Source organism: Solea solea, chromosome 15 (assembly GCF_958295425.1).
Source record: "Solea solea chromosome 15, fSolSol10.1, whole genome shotgun sequence".
Classification (NCBI taxonomy): Eukaryota; Metazoa; Chordata; class Actinopteri; order Pleuronectiformes; family Soleidae; genus Solea; species Solea solea.
Genome location: NC_081148.1, coordinates 1711758 through 1729383, shown reverse-complemented (window position 1 = coordinate 1729383; position 17626 = coordinate 1711758). Strand labels below are relative to the sequence as shown.

At 42.2% G+C, this 17626-nt stretch overlaps 1 protein-coding gene across 3 annotated transcripts in view; it reads left to right on the top strand.

Annotated features, from left to right (window-relative positions):
* Positions 1-17626, top strand: part of hectd2 (HECT domain containing 2) — a 42238-nt gene that overhangs the window by 16639 nt on the left and 7973 nt on the right. For all 3 annotated transcript variants that reach the window (XR_009242254.1, XM_058651641.1, XM_058651642.1), the window contains exons 6-19: positions 1459-1523; positions 1643-1688; positions 1938-2047; positions 3232-3380; positions 3494-3617; positions 4164-4260; positions 4415-4522; positions 4610-4742; positions 5523-5611; positions 5738-5802; positions 5985-6078; positions 6170-6244; positions 6545-6632; positions 6726-6832. Coding sequence is in view for 2 of the 3 variants with exons in the window: in XM_058651641.1 (XP_058507624.1) it covers positions 1459-1523; positions 1643-1688; positions 1938-2047; positions 3232-3380; positions 3494-3617; positions 4164-4260; positions 4415-4522; positions 4610-4742; positions 5523-5611; positions 5738-5802; positions 5985-6078; positions 6170-6244; positions 6545-6632; positions 6726-6832 (1350 nt within the window). In the remaining variant the exon portion in view is untranslated. The remainder of the gene's footprint in view (positions 1-1458; positions 1524-1642; positions 1689-1937; positions 2048-3231; positions 3381-3493; positions 3618-4163; positions 4261-4414; positions 4523-4609; positions 4743-5522; positions 5612-5737; positions 5803-5984; positions 6079-6169; positions 6245-6544; positions 6633-6725; positions 6833-17626) is intronic.

Sequence of the window (17626 nt, the reverse complement as noted above, 5' to 3'; positions counted from 1 at the left end):
ATCAAAGAGTCATAAGATACTAAGTCATAATTATGAGATAAAAAAGTCATAATTATGAGATACCAAGTCATAATTATGAGATACTAAGTCAAAATTATAAGTGGCGGAAATGGACTTCCATACAACACCCCATAATGACAATGTGACAATTTTTTTTTTTACATTTTTGCAAATGTATTAAAAATAAAAAAACTGAGAAATTATTCACAGCCTTTGCTCTATACTTTGTTGATGCACCTTTGGCAGCAATTACAGCCTCAAGTCTTCTTGAATATGATGCCACAAGCTTGGCACACCTATCTTTGGGCAGTTTCGCCCATTCCTCTTTGCAGCATCTGTCAAGCTCCATCAGGTTGGATGGGAAGCGTCAGTGCACAGCCATTTTCAGATCTCTCCAGAGAAGTTCAATCTGATTCACGTCTGGGCTCTGGCTGGGCCACTCAAGGACACTCAATGAGTTGTCCTGAAACCACTCCTTTGATATCTTGGCTGTGTGCTTAGGGTCGTTGTCCTGCTGAAAGATAAACCGTCGCCCCAGTCTGAGGTCAAGAGTGCTCCAGGCGGGCTGCCATGTGCCTTTTACTAAGGAGTGGCTTCCGCCTGGCCACTCTACCATACAGGCCTGATTGGTGGATTGCTGCAGAGATAGTTGTCCTTCTGGAAGTTTCTCCTCTCTCCACAGAGGAACTCTGGCGCTCTGACAGAGTGACCATCGGGTTCTTGGTCACCTCCCTGACTAAGGCCCTTCTCCCCCGATCGCTCAGTGTAGATGGCCGGCCAGCTCAAGGAAGAGTCCTGGTGGTTCCGAACTTCTTCCACTTACGGATGATGAGGCCACTGTGCTCATTGGGACCTTCAAAGCAGCAGAAATGTTTCTGTAACCTTCTCCAGATTTGTGCCTCAAGACAATCCTGTCTCAGAGGTCTACAGACAATTGATTTGACTTCCTGCTTGGTTTGTGCCCTGACATGCACTGTACACTGTGGGACCTTATATAGGCAGGCGTGTGCAGTTCCAGATCATGTCCCATCAACTGAATTTACCACATGTGGACTCCAGTGAAGCTGCAGAAACATCTCAAGGATGATCAGTGGAAACAGAATGAACCTGAGCTCAATTTTGAGCTTCATGGCAAAGGCTGTGAATACTTACGTACATGTGTTTTTTGTTTTTTTTTAATAAATGGGCAAAAATGCCAAAAAAAAAACGTTTTTCACGTTGTCATTATGGGGTGTTGTGTGTCGAATTTTGAGGATAAAAATTAACTTAATCCATTTTGGAATAAGGCTGTAACATAACAAAATGTGGAAAGTGAAGCGCTGCGAATACTTAACAGATGCACTGTACACACACACACACACACAAACACACACAGGAACACATGAACACACACAGACATACACACACAGTGGTAGTTGATGACATCAAGTCTGTGTGTGTGTGTGTGTGTGTGTGTAGCCTCAGGACATCCAGAAGTCAGTGTTGAAAGGAATCATCAACAGTTTGCTGAGGGAGTGGAAAGGGTAAGACGACCTGCGTTACACATTCATTCATTCATTCACATTTGAGTTTGATTTCCTTTGTTCCGTGAACTTTGTGTGAGCACTCTTGTCTCTGTCTCTGTCTGTGTCTCTGTCCTCAGGCCTCGGACCAAAGACGACCTCCGAGCTTATTTCATTCTGGTTCAGGTGAGAGTTAAACCGTCACATGATGTTGTGTCACATGACTCCTTCTCACTCGTGTTGTTTTCATGATGTCATCAATCATCAGTCTTGTGGATAAACTGAAGGGAGAGTTAAGCTAAGGGATCTGGGTGTGTCTGTGCGTGTGTGTCTGTGCGCGTGCGTGTGTGTGTGTCTGTGTGTGTGTGTGTGTGTGTGTGAGAGTCTGTGCGCGCGTGTGTGTGAGTCTGTGCGCGTGTGTGTGTGTGTCTATAGAACCCTCAGTATTCGAGCAGCAGCACCTTCGTGATCTACGCTCACCTCCTGAGACAGATCGCAGCTTTGTCTGAGGCTGACCACCATTTCCTGGTTCACTGGCTCAAAAAGTAAGACTCTCTGTCTTAATTTGTGTGTTATTGTTTACATACAGGTTTACCACAAGATGTTGTAAATTAATGTTTTAAATCAAATATATTATTAATGTTATTATTATGACTTCACCCCACAGTCTGTTACACAAACTCTGTGTAACAGACTCTGTGTAACTCTGTGTAACAGACTCTGTGTAACAGACTCTAACAGACTCTGTGTAACTCTGTAACAGACTCTGTGTAACAGACTCTGTGTAACTCTGTAACAGACTCTGTGTAACAGACTCTGTGTAACTCTGTAACAGACTCTGTGTAACAGACTCTAACAGACGCTGTGTAACTCTGTAACAGACTCTGTGTAACAGACTCTAACAGACTCTGTGTAACAGACTCTAACAGACTCTGTGTAACTCTGTAACAGACTCTGTGTAACTCTGTGTAACAGACTCTGTGTAACTCTGTAACGGACTCTGTGTAACAGACTCTAACAGACGCTGTGTAACTCTGTAACAGACTCTGTGTAACTCTGTGTAACAGACTCTGTGTAACTCTGTAACGGACTCTGTGTAACAGACTCTAACAGACGCTGTGTAACTCTGTAACAGACTCTGTGTAACTCTGTGTAACAGACTCTGTGTAACTCTGTAACGGACTCTGTGTAACAGACTCTAACAGACGCTGTGTAACTCTGTAACAGACCCTGTGTAACAGACTCTAACAGACTCTGTGTAACAGACTCTAACAGACTCTGTGTAACTCTGTAACAGACTCTGTGTAACTCTGTGTAACAGACTCTGTAACGGACTCTGTGTAACAGACTCTAACAGACGCTGTGTAACTCTGTAACAGACTCTGTGTAACAGACTCTAACAGACTCTGTGTAACAGACTCTGTGTAACTCTGTAACAGACTCTGTGTAACTCTGTAACAGACTCTGTGTAACTCTGTAACAGACTCTGTGTGACTCTGTGTAACAGACTCTGTGTAACAGACTCTGTGTAACTCTGTGTAACAGACTCTTGTTGCGTGAAGTCTGCCTTGTTATTATTGTTCTACATCATTAATTATAATGAAAGTTAAAATGAAAAGATGACGTTAATTAAATGATTGATAAAAGCATGAACCTGTGTAGGTTCTGCTCTGATCCCAGGTGTGTGTGTGTGTGTGTGTGTGTGTGTGTGTGTGTGTGTGTCTTTCAGGTTGTCTGCACGGAGGTTCAAACAGTTAGTAGAGCGCCTCCTGCAGTTCATCTCCACTCGCCTGTTTCCTGCAGATCCTGACGAACTTCCTCCTCTGACCAAGTGTTCATGGTGGATCCCATCTGCTACTAAAGTGCTCAGTCTGTTCAGTAAGACGCACACACACACAGACAGACACAGACACACAGACACAGACAGACAGACACACACACGCACACAGACGCACACACGCTAGTAATAACATTGTGTCCTTTTGTATCAGATGCAGCGAACAGTGTCTCCTCTCCTCCCATCATGCCTTTCACCGACTTCTACAACATCACTCTGGACCACATGGACTTCATGGAGGAGTACAGGACCTGGCAGAACTACGGCAACTCGAACAGGTCATAACGACCAGGTCATAAAGACCAGGTCGCAAAGACCAGGTCACAAAGACCAGATCACCTCACACTGACCATGACTGTATAAAACATTGTTGAACTTCACCTTTATGCAGATGATACTGTCGTTTACTTTTGTTAGGATCTAACGATTTAATTGCTGAGAACATTTTGATAAGAATAATTAATTTAAATTTTTAATTATTTTTTTAATTTTCTTATAAAATTTGAAAATTGGGACACCACTCCTCTCAAACACTAGCTTTGTCAAATACATGCAAACACAAAAGACAAAAAACAGCACTTTAGACAAATGGGATGGTAATTCATTAAAGTATTATGATTTAATTAGCCCAAGAACCTTCACCTACACGTGAACAACCAGGAACCTTCACGTGGAGGTGAAGGTTCCTGGTTGTTCACAAAAAGGTTCCTGGAAGTTCATGTGAAGGTTCCTCGATGAGTTCAGACCTTTGATGAGCAGCTCTTCAGAACTGAGGACTTTTTAAAGTTTGTTTGTTAACTTTTTTTCTTCTGGTCTTTTTTCAGATTTTCCTTCTGTCAGTTTCCTTTCATCCTGTCCACGGTGGTGAAGAAAGCTATTATTCAGAAAGACTCAGAGCAACAGATGATCAGCCAGGCCAGAGTGAGACACGCACACACACACACACATAATGCATTACCTAACCCTTACCTTAACTTAAACTCAAGTCTTAACCCTCAGAAAAGACAAGTCAAAATGTATATGTGTGTGTGTGTGTGTGTCTGTCTGTCTGTCTGTCTGTCTGTCTGTGTGACAGCAAAGCCTGGTCAGTAAAGTTTCTCGCCGGCAGAGAGTCGACATGAACCTTCTGTTCCTCAACATTAAAGTTCGACGAGCACAACTTCTCACTGACTCACTGGATGAGGTGAGCACACACACACACACACACACACGCACTCACTCACTCACTCACACACGCCTGTCTAATCTGTCGGTGTGGGTCCTCCTGAAGTTGACGAGGAAACGGTGTGACCTGAAGAAGAAGCTGAAGGTGACGTTTGTCGGGGAGGCGGGGCTTGACATGGGCGGCCTGACGAAGGAGTGGTTCCTGCTGCTGGTGCGACAGATCTTCCACACAGACTATGGTGAGACACAGACACACACACACACACACACACACACACAGACTATGGTGAGACACAGACACACACACACACACACACACAGACTATGGTGAGACACGGACACACACACACACACACACACACACACACACACACAGACTATGGTGAGACACACACACAGACTATAGTGAGACACACAAACACACAGACTATGGTGAGACACAGACACACACAGACTATGGTGAAACACAGACACACACAGACTATAGTGAGACACACAAACACACAGACTATAGTGAGACACACACACACACAGACTATGGTGAAACACAGACACACACACACACACACACACACACAGACTATGGTGAGACACAGACACACACACACACAAACACACAGACTATGGTGAGACACAGACACAGACTATGGTGACACACACTCACACACACCCAGACTATGGTGAGACACACACACACACACACACACACAGACTATGGTGACAGACACAGACACACACAGACTATCACAGACACACACACACAGACTATGGTGACACACACACACACACACAGACTATGGTGAGAGACACAGACTATCACAGACACACACACACAGACTATGGTGACACTCACACACACACAGACTATGGTGACAGACACACACACACACAGACTATGGTGACAGACACAGACTATCACAGACACACACACATAGACTATGGTGACACACACACACACACACACACACACATTCTCTGTATGTTCATTTGTACATAACTGTCCTTCCTTCCTTCCTCAGGTATGTTCACCTACATGAAGGACTCACGCTGTCATTGGTTCAGCAGCTGGAAATGTGACAACTACTCTGAGTTCCAGTTGGTCGGGACTGTATCCTTTAAACTGTGTGTGAGTGTCTGAGTGTGTCTGTCTGTCTGTCTGTCTGTCTGTCTGTCATACACGATTTAGTTTTATCGTCACTTTACGATGTTTCTCTTTAACCTTCTCTGTGATCAGCTGATGGGTTTAGCCGTTTACAACAGCATCGCTCTGGACATCCACTTCCCCCTCTACTGTTACAGGTGTGTGAGTGGGTCTGTCAGCTGACGACCTCTGACCTCTTACACTTTCATGCGGAGGATTCTATTTTAATTTTTTTTTTAAGTTTGACTTAAACGAGTAAAGTTTAATTTCATTAAGTGATGTCTTGTGATGTCATGTGATGTCATGTGGCTTTGATTGGCTCAGCTGACATCTGTTACAGGAAGCTCCTGACTCCGCCCACTGTGCCATGTGACCAAAATGCCCTTGTGGGCATGGCGACCGCAACCCTGGACGACCTGCAGCAGATCATGCCAGTAGGTTTCATCAGTGTGTTCTGCCACTAGAGGGAGACACAGACCTACTGACAGCACTGACCTGTGTGTGTCTGTGTGTGTGTGTGTGTAGGAGCTGGCTCATGGGTTGGCAGAGCTGTTGAGCTATGAGGAAAACGTGGAGGAGGATTTCTACCTCACTTTCCAGGTGAACGTCGCTGCAGTAAACACTCATCACATGATGTCATGTTAGCTCCACCCCTCCTCAGATAGACCCCGCCCCCTCCCCAGACAGACATCACATGTTGACCTTAGAACAAACGTCTTCACAGGTGACGCCAATGTTCACTGTGGACTCACAGATGAGGTCAAAGGTCATCTTAGAACATCTGTACAGGGAGGAAAAATGGATTCATGATGTTTTATATCACAGAGGTCAAAGGTCAAACCTGTCTCAATCTCATAAAGGGCCTGACACTGTATGAGAAACGTGTGTGTGTGTGTGTAGGTGTTACAGGAGGAAATGGGCATGGTCAAATGTTACAACCTGAAGTCTGGAGGAGACAGAATTCCTGTCACCAAACACAACAGGAAAGGTGAGTGTGTTTCATCATTCATTCATTGTTTCTATGAAAAACACACACTTTTTATTCCTGTGTGTGTGTGTGTGTGTGTGTGTCTCTCCTCAGAGTACGTCCAGCTCTACATCGACTTCCTGTTGAATAAATCCATCTATAAACAGTTTGCTGCCTTTTACCACGGCTTCCACAGTGTGTGTGCGTCTGACGCTCTCATGGTGAGTCCTGTGTGTGTGTGTGTGTGTGTGTGTGTTGTGTGTCTCTACTCGTCAACCAGTAGAACAGGGGACTTTGGCGTCATTACGCACACACAAAGAGGGGACTCACCGTTGAACAGGGGACATTTTTCAGGTCCCCTCTTTGTCATGCTTTAAAACAACCTAAAATCATGTCTAAGACGCTCTGGTGAATTTATTTAATATTAAGCAAAGTGGGGACTTGGAAGTGTGTGAGTGTTTAAGCCCATACTCAGCAGCACTCCTGGTGGCTGGAGCAGGGATTTTAACACCTCATTCACACACGTCGTTTCTTAACACAAGTCCCCTCTTGTACAGCACAGAGCGACAGGCACACTCCAGCATGGGTGAAAAGAAGAAATAAGCAGGATTATTTAAAACATAACTCAATATCGCAACCAAATAATTCAAGAATTAAACATGATTAGTTATTATATTCTTTGTTTTTTTGTTTTGAATACAGTACAATGGCTCTATTTTAGCGGAATTAAAACGATGGGCTAGCCACAGGACAAGGGAGTGATGATTACCTGAAAATCTAAAAATGGGGAAAGAAAAGAAAAATAATAAAATGGTTTATAGCCAGATCTTCTACACTTATAGGAATTATTTTTATTACGTCATTTGTATTAGAGCAAAAGGTCCACACTTAGATTAGGAACGACACAAGTCGTTTAATATATATATATATATATATAGTTTAATTACATTTAAACTATATACTAAAAGTTTAAATGTAAAAGGGGGTGGTTTTATATACTATATATAGTATATAAAACACCCCCTTTATATACTTAAAGGGGGTGGTTTTATATACTAAAAGGGGGTGGAGTGGCTCAGTGGTTAAGACCCTACCTTGTGTACCAAAGACATCATGGTCGCAAGTTCGATTCCACCCCTGGCTAAAATTGTACTTGATTCCATTGTAAGTCGCATTGGATAAAAGCGTCTGCTAAATGACATGTAATGTAATGTAACTATATAGACACTCCTAACATGAGTTTCTCACTTCCTCTTGCTGCACTCAGAACGTAAAGACATATCACATGGAAAATATCATACGCTCACTATAAGAGCCATTCACTGATGCTCCGTTTATGTGAACTACCAATGTTATGACCCTTACGTTGATGCTCTGTTTACATGAACTATAAGTGTTGTGACACTTAACACTGATGCTCTGTACTGCAAGTTCCCAGTTTTCAGGCACATAACACTGATAATCCATGATGTGACTCCCAGTATTCAGGCACATAACACTGATAATCCATGATGTGAACTCACAGTATTTATGCACATAACACTGATAATCCATGATGTGAACTCCCAGTCTTTAGGCACATAACACTGATAATCCATGATGTGACTCCCAGTATTCAGGCACATAACACTGATAATCCATGATGTGACTCCCAGTATTTAGGCACATAACACTGATAATCCATGATGTGAACTCACAGTATTTATGCACATAACACTGATAATCCATGATGTGACTCCCAGTATTCAGGCACATAACACTGATAATCCATGATGTGACTCCCAGTATTCAGGCACATAACACTGATAATCCATGATGTGACTCCCAGTATTCAGGCACATAACACTGATAATCCATGATGTGACTCCCAGTATTCAGGCACATAACACTGATAATCCATGATGTGACTCCCAGTATTCAGGCACATAACACTGATAATCCATGATGTGAACTCACAGTATTTATGCACATAACACTGATAATCCATGATGTGAACTCCCAGTCTTTAGGCACATAACACTGATAATCCATGATGTGACTCCCAGTATTCAGGCACATAACACTGATAATCCATGATGTGACTCCCAGTATTTAGGCACATAACACTGATAATCCATGATGTGAACTCACAGTATTTATGCACATAACACTGATAATCCATGATGTGACTCCCAGTATTCAGGCACATAACACTGATAATCCATGATGTGACTCCCAGTATTCAGGCACATAACACTGATAATCCATGATGTGACTCCCAGTATTCAGGCACATAACACTGATAATCCATGATGTGACTCCCAGTATTCAGGCACATAACACTGATAATCCATGACGTGAACTCACAGTATTTATGCACATAACACTGATAATCCATGATGTGAACTCCCAGTATTTAGGCACTTAACACTGATAATCCATGATGTGACTCCCAGTATTTAGGCACATAACACTGATAATCCATGATGTGAACTCCCAGTATTTAGGCACATAACACTGATAATCCATGATGTGGCTCCCAGTATTCAGGCACATAACAATCATAATCCATGATGTGACTCCGAGTATTCAGGCACATAACACTGATAATCCATGATGTGACTCCCAGTATTCAGGCACATAACACTGATAATCCGTGATGTGACTCCCAGTATTCAGGCACATAACACTCATAATCCATGATGTGACTCCCAGTATTCAGGCACATAACACTGATAATCCGTGATGTGACTCCCAGTATTCAGGCACATAACACTCATAATCCATGATGTGACTCCCAGTATTCAGGCACATAAAACTGATAACCTGTGATGTGACTCCCAGTATTCAGGCACATAACACTCATAATCCATGATGTGACTCCCAGTATTCAGGCACATAACACTCATAATCCATAATGCAAGCTCCAAGAATTCAGTCACATAACACTCATAATCCATGATGTGACTCCCAGTATTCAGGCACATAACACTGATAATCCATGATGTGACTCCCAGTATTCAGGCACGTAACACTCATAATCCATGATGTGACTCCCAGTATTCAGGCACATAACACTCATAATCCATGATGTGACTCCCAGTATTCAGGCACATAACACTGATAATCCATGATGTGACTCCCAGTATTCAGGCACATAACACTGATAATCCGTGATGTGACTCCCAGTATTCAGGCACATAACACTCATAATCCATGATGTGACTCCCAGTATTCAGGCACATAACACTGATAATCCGTGATGTGACTCCCAGTATTCAGGCACATAACACTCATAATCCATGATGTGACTCCCAGTATTCAGGCACATAACACTCATAATCTGTGATGTGACTCCCAGTATTCAGGCACATAACACTGATAATCTGTGATGTGACTCCCAGTATTCAGGCACATAACACTCATAATCCATAATGCAAGCTCCAAGAATTCAGTCACAGAAAACTCATAATCCATGATGTGAACTCCCAGTATTCAGGCACATAACACTGATAATCCATGATGTGAACTCCCAGTATTCAGGCACATAACACTCATAATCCATGATGTGACTCCCAGTATTCAGGCACATAACACTGATAATCCATGATGTGACTCCCAGTATTCAGGCACATAACACTCATAATCCATAATGCAAGCTCCAAGAATTCAGTCACAGAAAACTCATAATCCATGATGTGAACTCCCAGTATTCAGGCACATAACACTGATAATCCATGATGTGAACTCCCAGTATTCAGGCACATAACACTCATAATCCATGATGTGACTCCCAGTATTCAGGCACATAACACTGATAATCCATGATGTGACTCCCAGTATTCAGGCACGTAACACTCATAATCCATGATGTGACTCCCAGTATTCAGGCACATAACACTCATAATCCATAATGCAAGCTCCAAGAATTCAGTCACATAACACTCATAATCCATGATGTGACTCCCAGTATTCAGGCACATAACACTGATAATCCATGATGTTACTCCCAGTATTCAGGCACGTAACACTCATAATCCATGATGTGACTCCCAGTATTCAGGCACATAACACTCATAATCCATGATGTGACTCCCAGTATTCAGGCACATAACACTGATAATCCATGATGTGACTCCCAGTATTCAGGCACATAACACTGATAATCCGTGATGTGACTCCCAGTATTCAGGCACATAACACTCATAATCCATGATGTGACTCCCAGTATTCAGGCACATAACACTGATAATCCGTGATGTGACTCCCAGTATTCAGGCACATAACACTCATAATCCATGATGTGACTCCCAGTATTCAGGCACATAACACTGATAATCTGTGATGTGACTCCCAGTATTCAGGCACATAACACTCATAATCCATGATGTGACTCCCAGTATTCAGGCACATAACACTCATAATCCATAATGCAAGCTCCAAGAATTCAGTCACAGAAAACTCATAATCCATGATGTGAACTCCCAGTATTCAGGCACATAACACTGATAATCCATGATGTGAACTCCCAGTATTCAGGCACATAACACTCATAATCCATGATGTGACTCCCAGTATTCAGGCACATAACACTGATAATCCATGATGTGACTCCCAGTATTCAGGCACGTAACACTCATATTCCATGATGTGACTCCCAGTATTCAGGCACATAACACTCATAATCCATAATGCAAGCTCCAAGAATTCAGTCACATAACACTCATAATCCATGATGTGACTCCCAGTATTCAGGCACATAACACTCATAATCCATGATGTGACTCCCAGTATTCAGGCACATAACACTGATAATCCATGATGTGACTCCCAGTATTCAGGCACATAACACTGATAATCCGTGATGTGACTCCCAGTATTCAGGCACATAACACTCATAATCCATGATGTGACTCCCAGTATTCAGGCACATAACACTGATAATCCGTGATGTGACTCCCAGTATTCAGGCACATAACACTCATAATCCATGATGTGACTCCCAGTATTCAGGCACATAACACTGATAATCTGTGATGTGACTCCCAGTATTCAGGCACATAACACTCATAATCCATGATGTGACTCCCAGTATTCAGGCACATAACACTCATAATCCATAATGCAAGCTCCAAGAATTCAGTCACAGAAAACTCATAATCCATGATGTGAACTCCCAGTATTCAGGCACATAACACTGATAATCCATGATGTGAACTCCCAGTATTCAGGCACATAACACTCATAATCCATGATGTGACTCCCAGTATTCAGGCACATAACACTGATAATCCATGATGTGACTCCCAGTATTCAGGCACGTAACACTCATAATCCATGATGTGACTCCCAGTATTCAGGCACATAACACTCATAATCCATAATGCAAGCTCCAAGAATTCAGTCACATAACACTCATAATCCATGATGTGACTCCCAGTATTCAGGCACATAACACTGATAATCCATGATGTGACTCCCAGTATTCAGGCACGTAACACTCATAATCCATGATGTGACTCCCAGTATTCAGGCACATAACACTCATAATCCATAATGCAAGCTCCAAGAATTCAGTCACATAACACTCATAATCCATGATGTGACTCCCAGTATTCAGGCACATAACACTGATAATCCATGATGTGACTCCCAGTATTCAGGCACAGAACACTCATAATCCATGATGTGAACTCCCAGTATTCAGGCACATAACACTCATAATCCATGATGTGACTCCCAGTATTCAGGCACATAACACTGATAATCCATGATGTGACTCCCAGTATTCAGGCACGTAACACTCATAATCCATGATGTGACTCCCAGTATTCAGGCACATAACACTCATAATCCATGATGTGACTCCCAGTATTCAGGCACGTAACACTCATAATCCATGATGTGAACTCCCAGTATTCAGGCACATAACACTCATAATCCATGATGTGACTCCCAGTATTCAGGCACATAACACTGATAATCCATGATGTGACTCCCAGTATTCAGGCACGTAACACTCATAATCCATGATGTGACTCCCAGTATTCAGGCACATAACACTCATAATCCATAATGCAAGCTCCAAGAATTCAGTCACATAACACTCATAATCCATGATGTGACTCCCAGTATTCAGGCACATAACACTGATAATCCATGATGTGACTCCCAGTATTCAGGCACGTAACACTCATAATCCATGATGTGACTCCCAGTATTCAGGCACATAACACTCATAATCCATAATGCAAGCTCCAAGAATTCAGTCACATAACACTCATAATCCATGATGTGACTCCCAGTATTCAGGCACATAACACTGATAATCCATGATGTGACTCCCAGTATTCAGGCACAGAACACTCATAATCCATGATGTGAACTCCCAGTATTCAGGCACATAACACTCATAATCCATGATGTGACTCCCAGTATTCAGGCACATAACACTGATAATCCATGATGTGACTCCCAGTATTCAGGCACGTAACACTCATAATCCATGATGTGACTCCCAGTATTCAGGCACATAACACTCATAATCCATGATGTGACTCCCAGTATTCAGGCACGTAACACTCATAATCCATGATGTGAACTCCCAGTATTCAGGCACATAACACTCATAATCCATGATGTGACTCCCAGTATTCAGGCACATAACACTGATAATCCATGATGTGACTCCCAGTATTCAGGCACGTAACACTCATAATCCATGATGTGACTCCCAGTATTCAGGCACATAACACTGATAATCCATGATGTGACTCCCAGTATTCAGGCACAGAACACTCATAATCCATGATGTGAACTCCCAGTATTCAGGCACATAACACTGATAATCCATCATGCAAGCTAATACATTTGACACAAATTTCTCTTGATAGCTATTATCTTATTGTGCACAAAGTATTTAACTGCCTTCCAGTCTTTGAAGGAAGTCCTTGAAATGGTGTTCAATGACGAGTCTCTCGGGTTGGTACCAGGGATTTCTGAATTACCCTATAAATAAGAACGCAAATAAAAAAAAGAATACGTCCACCATTAATTCTTAAAGAAATGTCAAGGTTTTCCATGGATACAGTACTTTTTAGAGTCAACAGAATGACATACCCTTTTTTATGTCCCCAAGTGCCTTTCTTGAGGTAGCAGCCCTTTCTTCAGACTGTTTTGGATATTGGCCCTTACTCTAGAATGTGCATGTTTCCTGACATCACATAAATGTAAATACATGTTTACACTTAATAAAGTGTTCAGTCACAATGTGTTTAGTTGACAGATGGCAGCAGTTTAAACAGTTTGTGTCAGGGGTGTGAGGGGTCTGCAGAGTTTGCGGTGGTGAGACGGTGAGGGGGGCTTTCTCAGTTCAGCTCCAGGTGGTTCTGACTGCACCTGCCTGTATGCGGACCAATGATGGTGGTGTCGTCTGTGAATTTCAGGAGTTTAACAGATGGGTCTCCTGAGGGCAGTCATTTGTGTAGAGGGAGAAGAGCAGTGGGGAGGGAACACACCCCTGGGGGGGCAGGTGCTGATGGATTTTGGCAATGGTGTAAAGCTCCCTAGCCTCACCTGCTGCTGCCTGTCTGTCAGGAAGCTGGTGATCCACTAACAGGTGGGGGCAGGTACAGCGAGCTGGCTGGTGGAGGATGTCTGGGATGATGGTGTTGGAGGCCGAGCTGAAGTCCATGAACAGGATCCAGGCGTACATCCCTGGTTGATCGAGGTGATGCAGGATAAAGTGCAGCGCCGTGTTGACTGCATCATCAGCTGACCCATTGGCCCAGTAGGCAAACTGCAGGGGGTCCAGCAGGGGCTCACTGATGACCTTCAGGTGGCTCAACACCAGTCTCTCAAAGGATTTCATGACCACAGATGTCACAGTGACAGGCCTGTAGTATTTAATGGTGTGATGGGGGTGGGGGCTGCAAGCATTCCTTTTGTGGAGGTGAGTAGAGAAGGTGAGCTGTTGGCAGGTGTGAAGTGCTGCTTTTAAAACCTGCTGGGGGGGTGGGCTCCTGTAGTTGGTAATATGAAGAAGGCCTCACCAGATTGTTGTTGGTTAGCTGGAAGCTATTGTTTAGCGCTCCCTGTAGCTCCTCTTAGCTACCCTGATCTCCTTGGTCAGTTTGTTCCTGGACTGCTTGTACTTTTTCTAAAACAAATGACGTTGACAGCAGGAAATGACTCATTTTAAGTATACAAGTAATTAAAAGTATTTGAACATTACATTGTCTTTACATATAACATGGGCTATATTAATCCTAGCTGCGTCAAGTGTCAAACTTGACTATGATTGGTTAGATTAGTAATCTCACAATTCTCAGAGTTCAATTCTTCTTCAAGGGTAGAGTTAGTCACAATATGCTAAAAAGGATTCATGGCAGCTTGCAAAGTTTCAAAGGATTATGCAAAGCTACAATATTGGTTAGGAAGAGAGTTGTCCTCACTAGTTAAATGATGAAACTCCTGTAAATAGAAATAGAAATACATCTCTATGGACAGTTGGGATATCCGTAATCGTACACGTTTATTTTTGTGATTGCAAATGCACAGAGATGTGGGCTTTTCTATTCAGCGATGATTTATTGGTCACATAGACACAGACAAGAATCCATTTGAAATAATACTTATACTGTTCAGTATAGTATTGTATATGGTATAATTAAAACAGATGATAAATAAACATGGTGACTGCATAGTGAAACATTTTTTCTCAGTTTAGAAACATTGTAAAACAAAGCGGAATTATCTCAAGAAGTTAGAATATTATTTCAATTGTTCTTACCAGAAAGTCCGTCCCTGAAAAGAGTAGAAATACAAAAATGCTGCATCTGCATCTGATTACTCTTTGAACAGGACATAAGTCTTCTGATGTACTCGAGCAAGAATTCTCCTGCCTCAAACACACCATAACCTGAAAAAGGTTGTTAGATTACAGATTACACTTACATTCATTCATATTTAGCTCTTGAATATAAGTATTTATGAGCATAGGTTTAATAAATGTTGCAACTGTTACCACATATCATGGGAGAGAGAGAGAGAGAGAGAGAGAGAGAGAGAGAGAGAGAGAGAGAGAGAGAGAGAGAGAGAGAGAGAGAGAGAGAGAGAGAGAGAGAGAGAGAGAGAGAGAGAGAGAGAGAGAGAGAGAGAACCCCTGTGATGATGACCCCGCCTCCAGGCCTGAAACAAAACAAAGAAGGCCAGCCCAACACTCCCACAAATAAGGGGTCGTCACACCTAGCAATATGATGACATTACAATTGTGTACATGGGTTATAATGGCAGTGACTAATAATTTAAATGTTCAATTCTTCCTGAGGTTGGTATGAGAATATCAGTATCATTGTTACACAAACACGTCACAATATTACAACTAGGAAGTATCAACATTTCAGTGGCACAGCGCTTCAATAGGTAGGTCCTTATATGTCGTAGCTTTGTTATAGGTTCACTGTCACAGTCACTTTATACACTGGTCTATAGGTTTTTGTGTACTTTGTATTTGGGCCATGTTTTGGGCCTGTATCATGGTCTTAAATATTTTTCTATTTAAATCATTCATTTGAATCATTTATGGTCGGAGAAGATATTGATTGAGGAAGCTGAACATGTGACTATGGAGAAACCTCCAACACAGCTGTGACCTAACATGCAGTCACTCTGTATATCAACACTGTTTTGATAAATCACTGCAGAAGTGATATGTGTGTGTGTGCGTGTGTGTGTGTGTGTGTGTGTGTGTGTGTGTGTGTGTGTGTGTGTGTGTGTGTGTGTGTGTGTGTGTGTGTGTGTGTGTGTGTGTGTTGCACTCTCTTTATCTTCCCAATGACAGTCGCACATATGATACCCTGATTTATATTGTCACAATATCCACTTCCACAATTATCAGAATGAATCTGTAGATTATTTCTTTGACGTTTTGTACTAACACGCAGTATTGATAAGATAATCCTTTATTCTAAAAACATACCTTTTTCATTTCTTCTGAAATGTGTCTTTATCTTGTCCAGAGGCCATGACTTTTTTAGGATAAACATTTGTCTGTGAAACACTTGAGAACATACATGATACACTGTCTTGACCAACAACAATTTGATTTAAAATCATACATGATGAAAACATGATCATTTGAGTAACTCTGGGAAAGGCCATGATGCTACCACTGAATTGACAGATCCATACAAGGGGAGATTGTAAAGATTAGGAACTTACCTCTCGTTCACACATTCACACTCCTATAGTACAGAAAAAGACATTTACGGCCCTGTCTTATACCACCAACAATCCAACAACCCATTACATTTGAATCAAGTCTTAAAATGTAACTGAGAATTATTTTTCATTTTTATAAATCCCAGATAAAAGTCAATGTTGCTGCTAATACTGCAGTACTTGAGATTACTGCATGCAGCCAAGTTACTTCTACTTTGAAAATAAACATTGTTTTATTCTTATAATTCCAGTGGCCATGAATATTTAATATTTCTATCACAGAGAAAGGTTTAAATGTTGATAACATTAAAGTGAAATCATCATTTCAAAGACAAAGAATCAAAGACAGACACTCATGAGGTGAGAATGGCTGCAGTGGGAGGTCCTGTTTGACACGTAGACGTCGCTCAAGACTCAAGTCCCCTCTTTGCAAGGTCTTCAAAAAAAGCACATTTGAAGTAATAATATGGTTAAAGACCTTTAAAGTAAATGTGTGTGTGTGTGTGTCTGTGACTGTGTGTGTGTCTGTGACTGTGTGTCTGTGACTGTGTGTGTGTGTGTCTGTGACTGTGTGTGTGTGTGTGTGTGTGTCTGTGACTGTGTGTGTGTGTGTGTGTGTGTCTGTGTGTGTGTGTGTGTCTGTGACTGTGTGTGTGTCTGTGACTGTGTGTGTGTGTGTGTGTGTCTGTGACTGTGTGTGTGTCTGTGACTGTGTGTGTGTGTGTCTGTGTGTGTGTGTGTGTCTGTGACTGTGTGTGTGTGTGTGTCTGTGACTGTGTGTGTGTGTGTCTGTGACTGTGTGTGTGTGTGTGTGT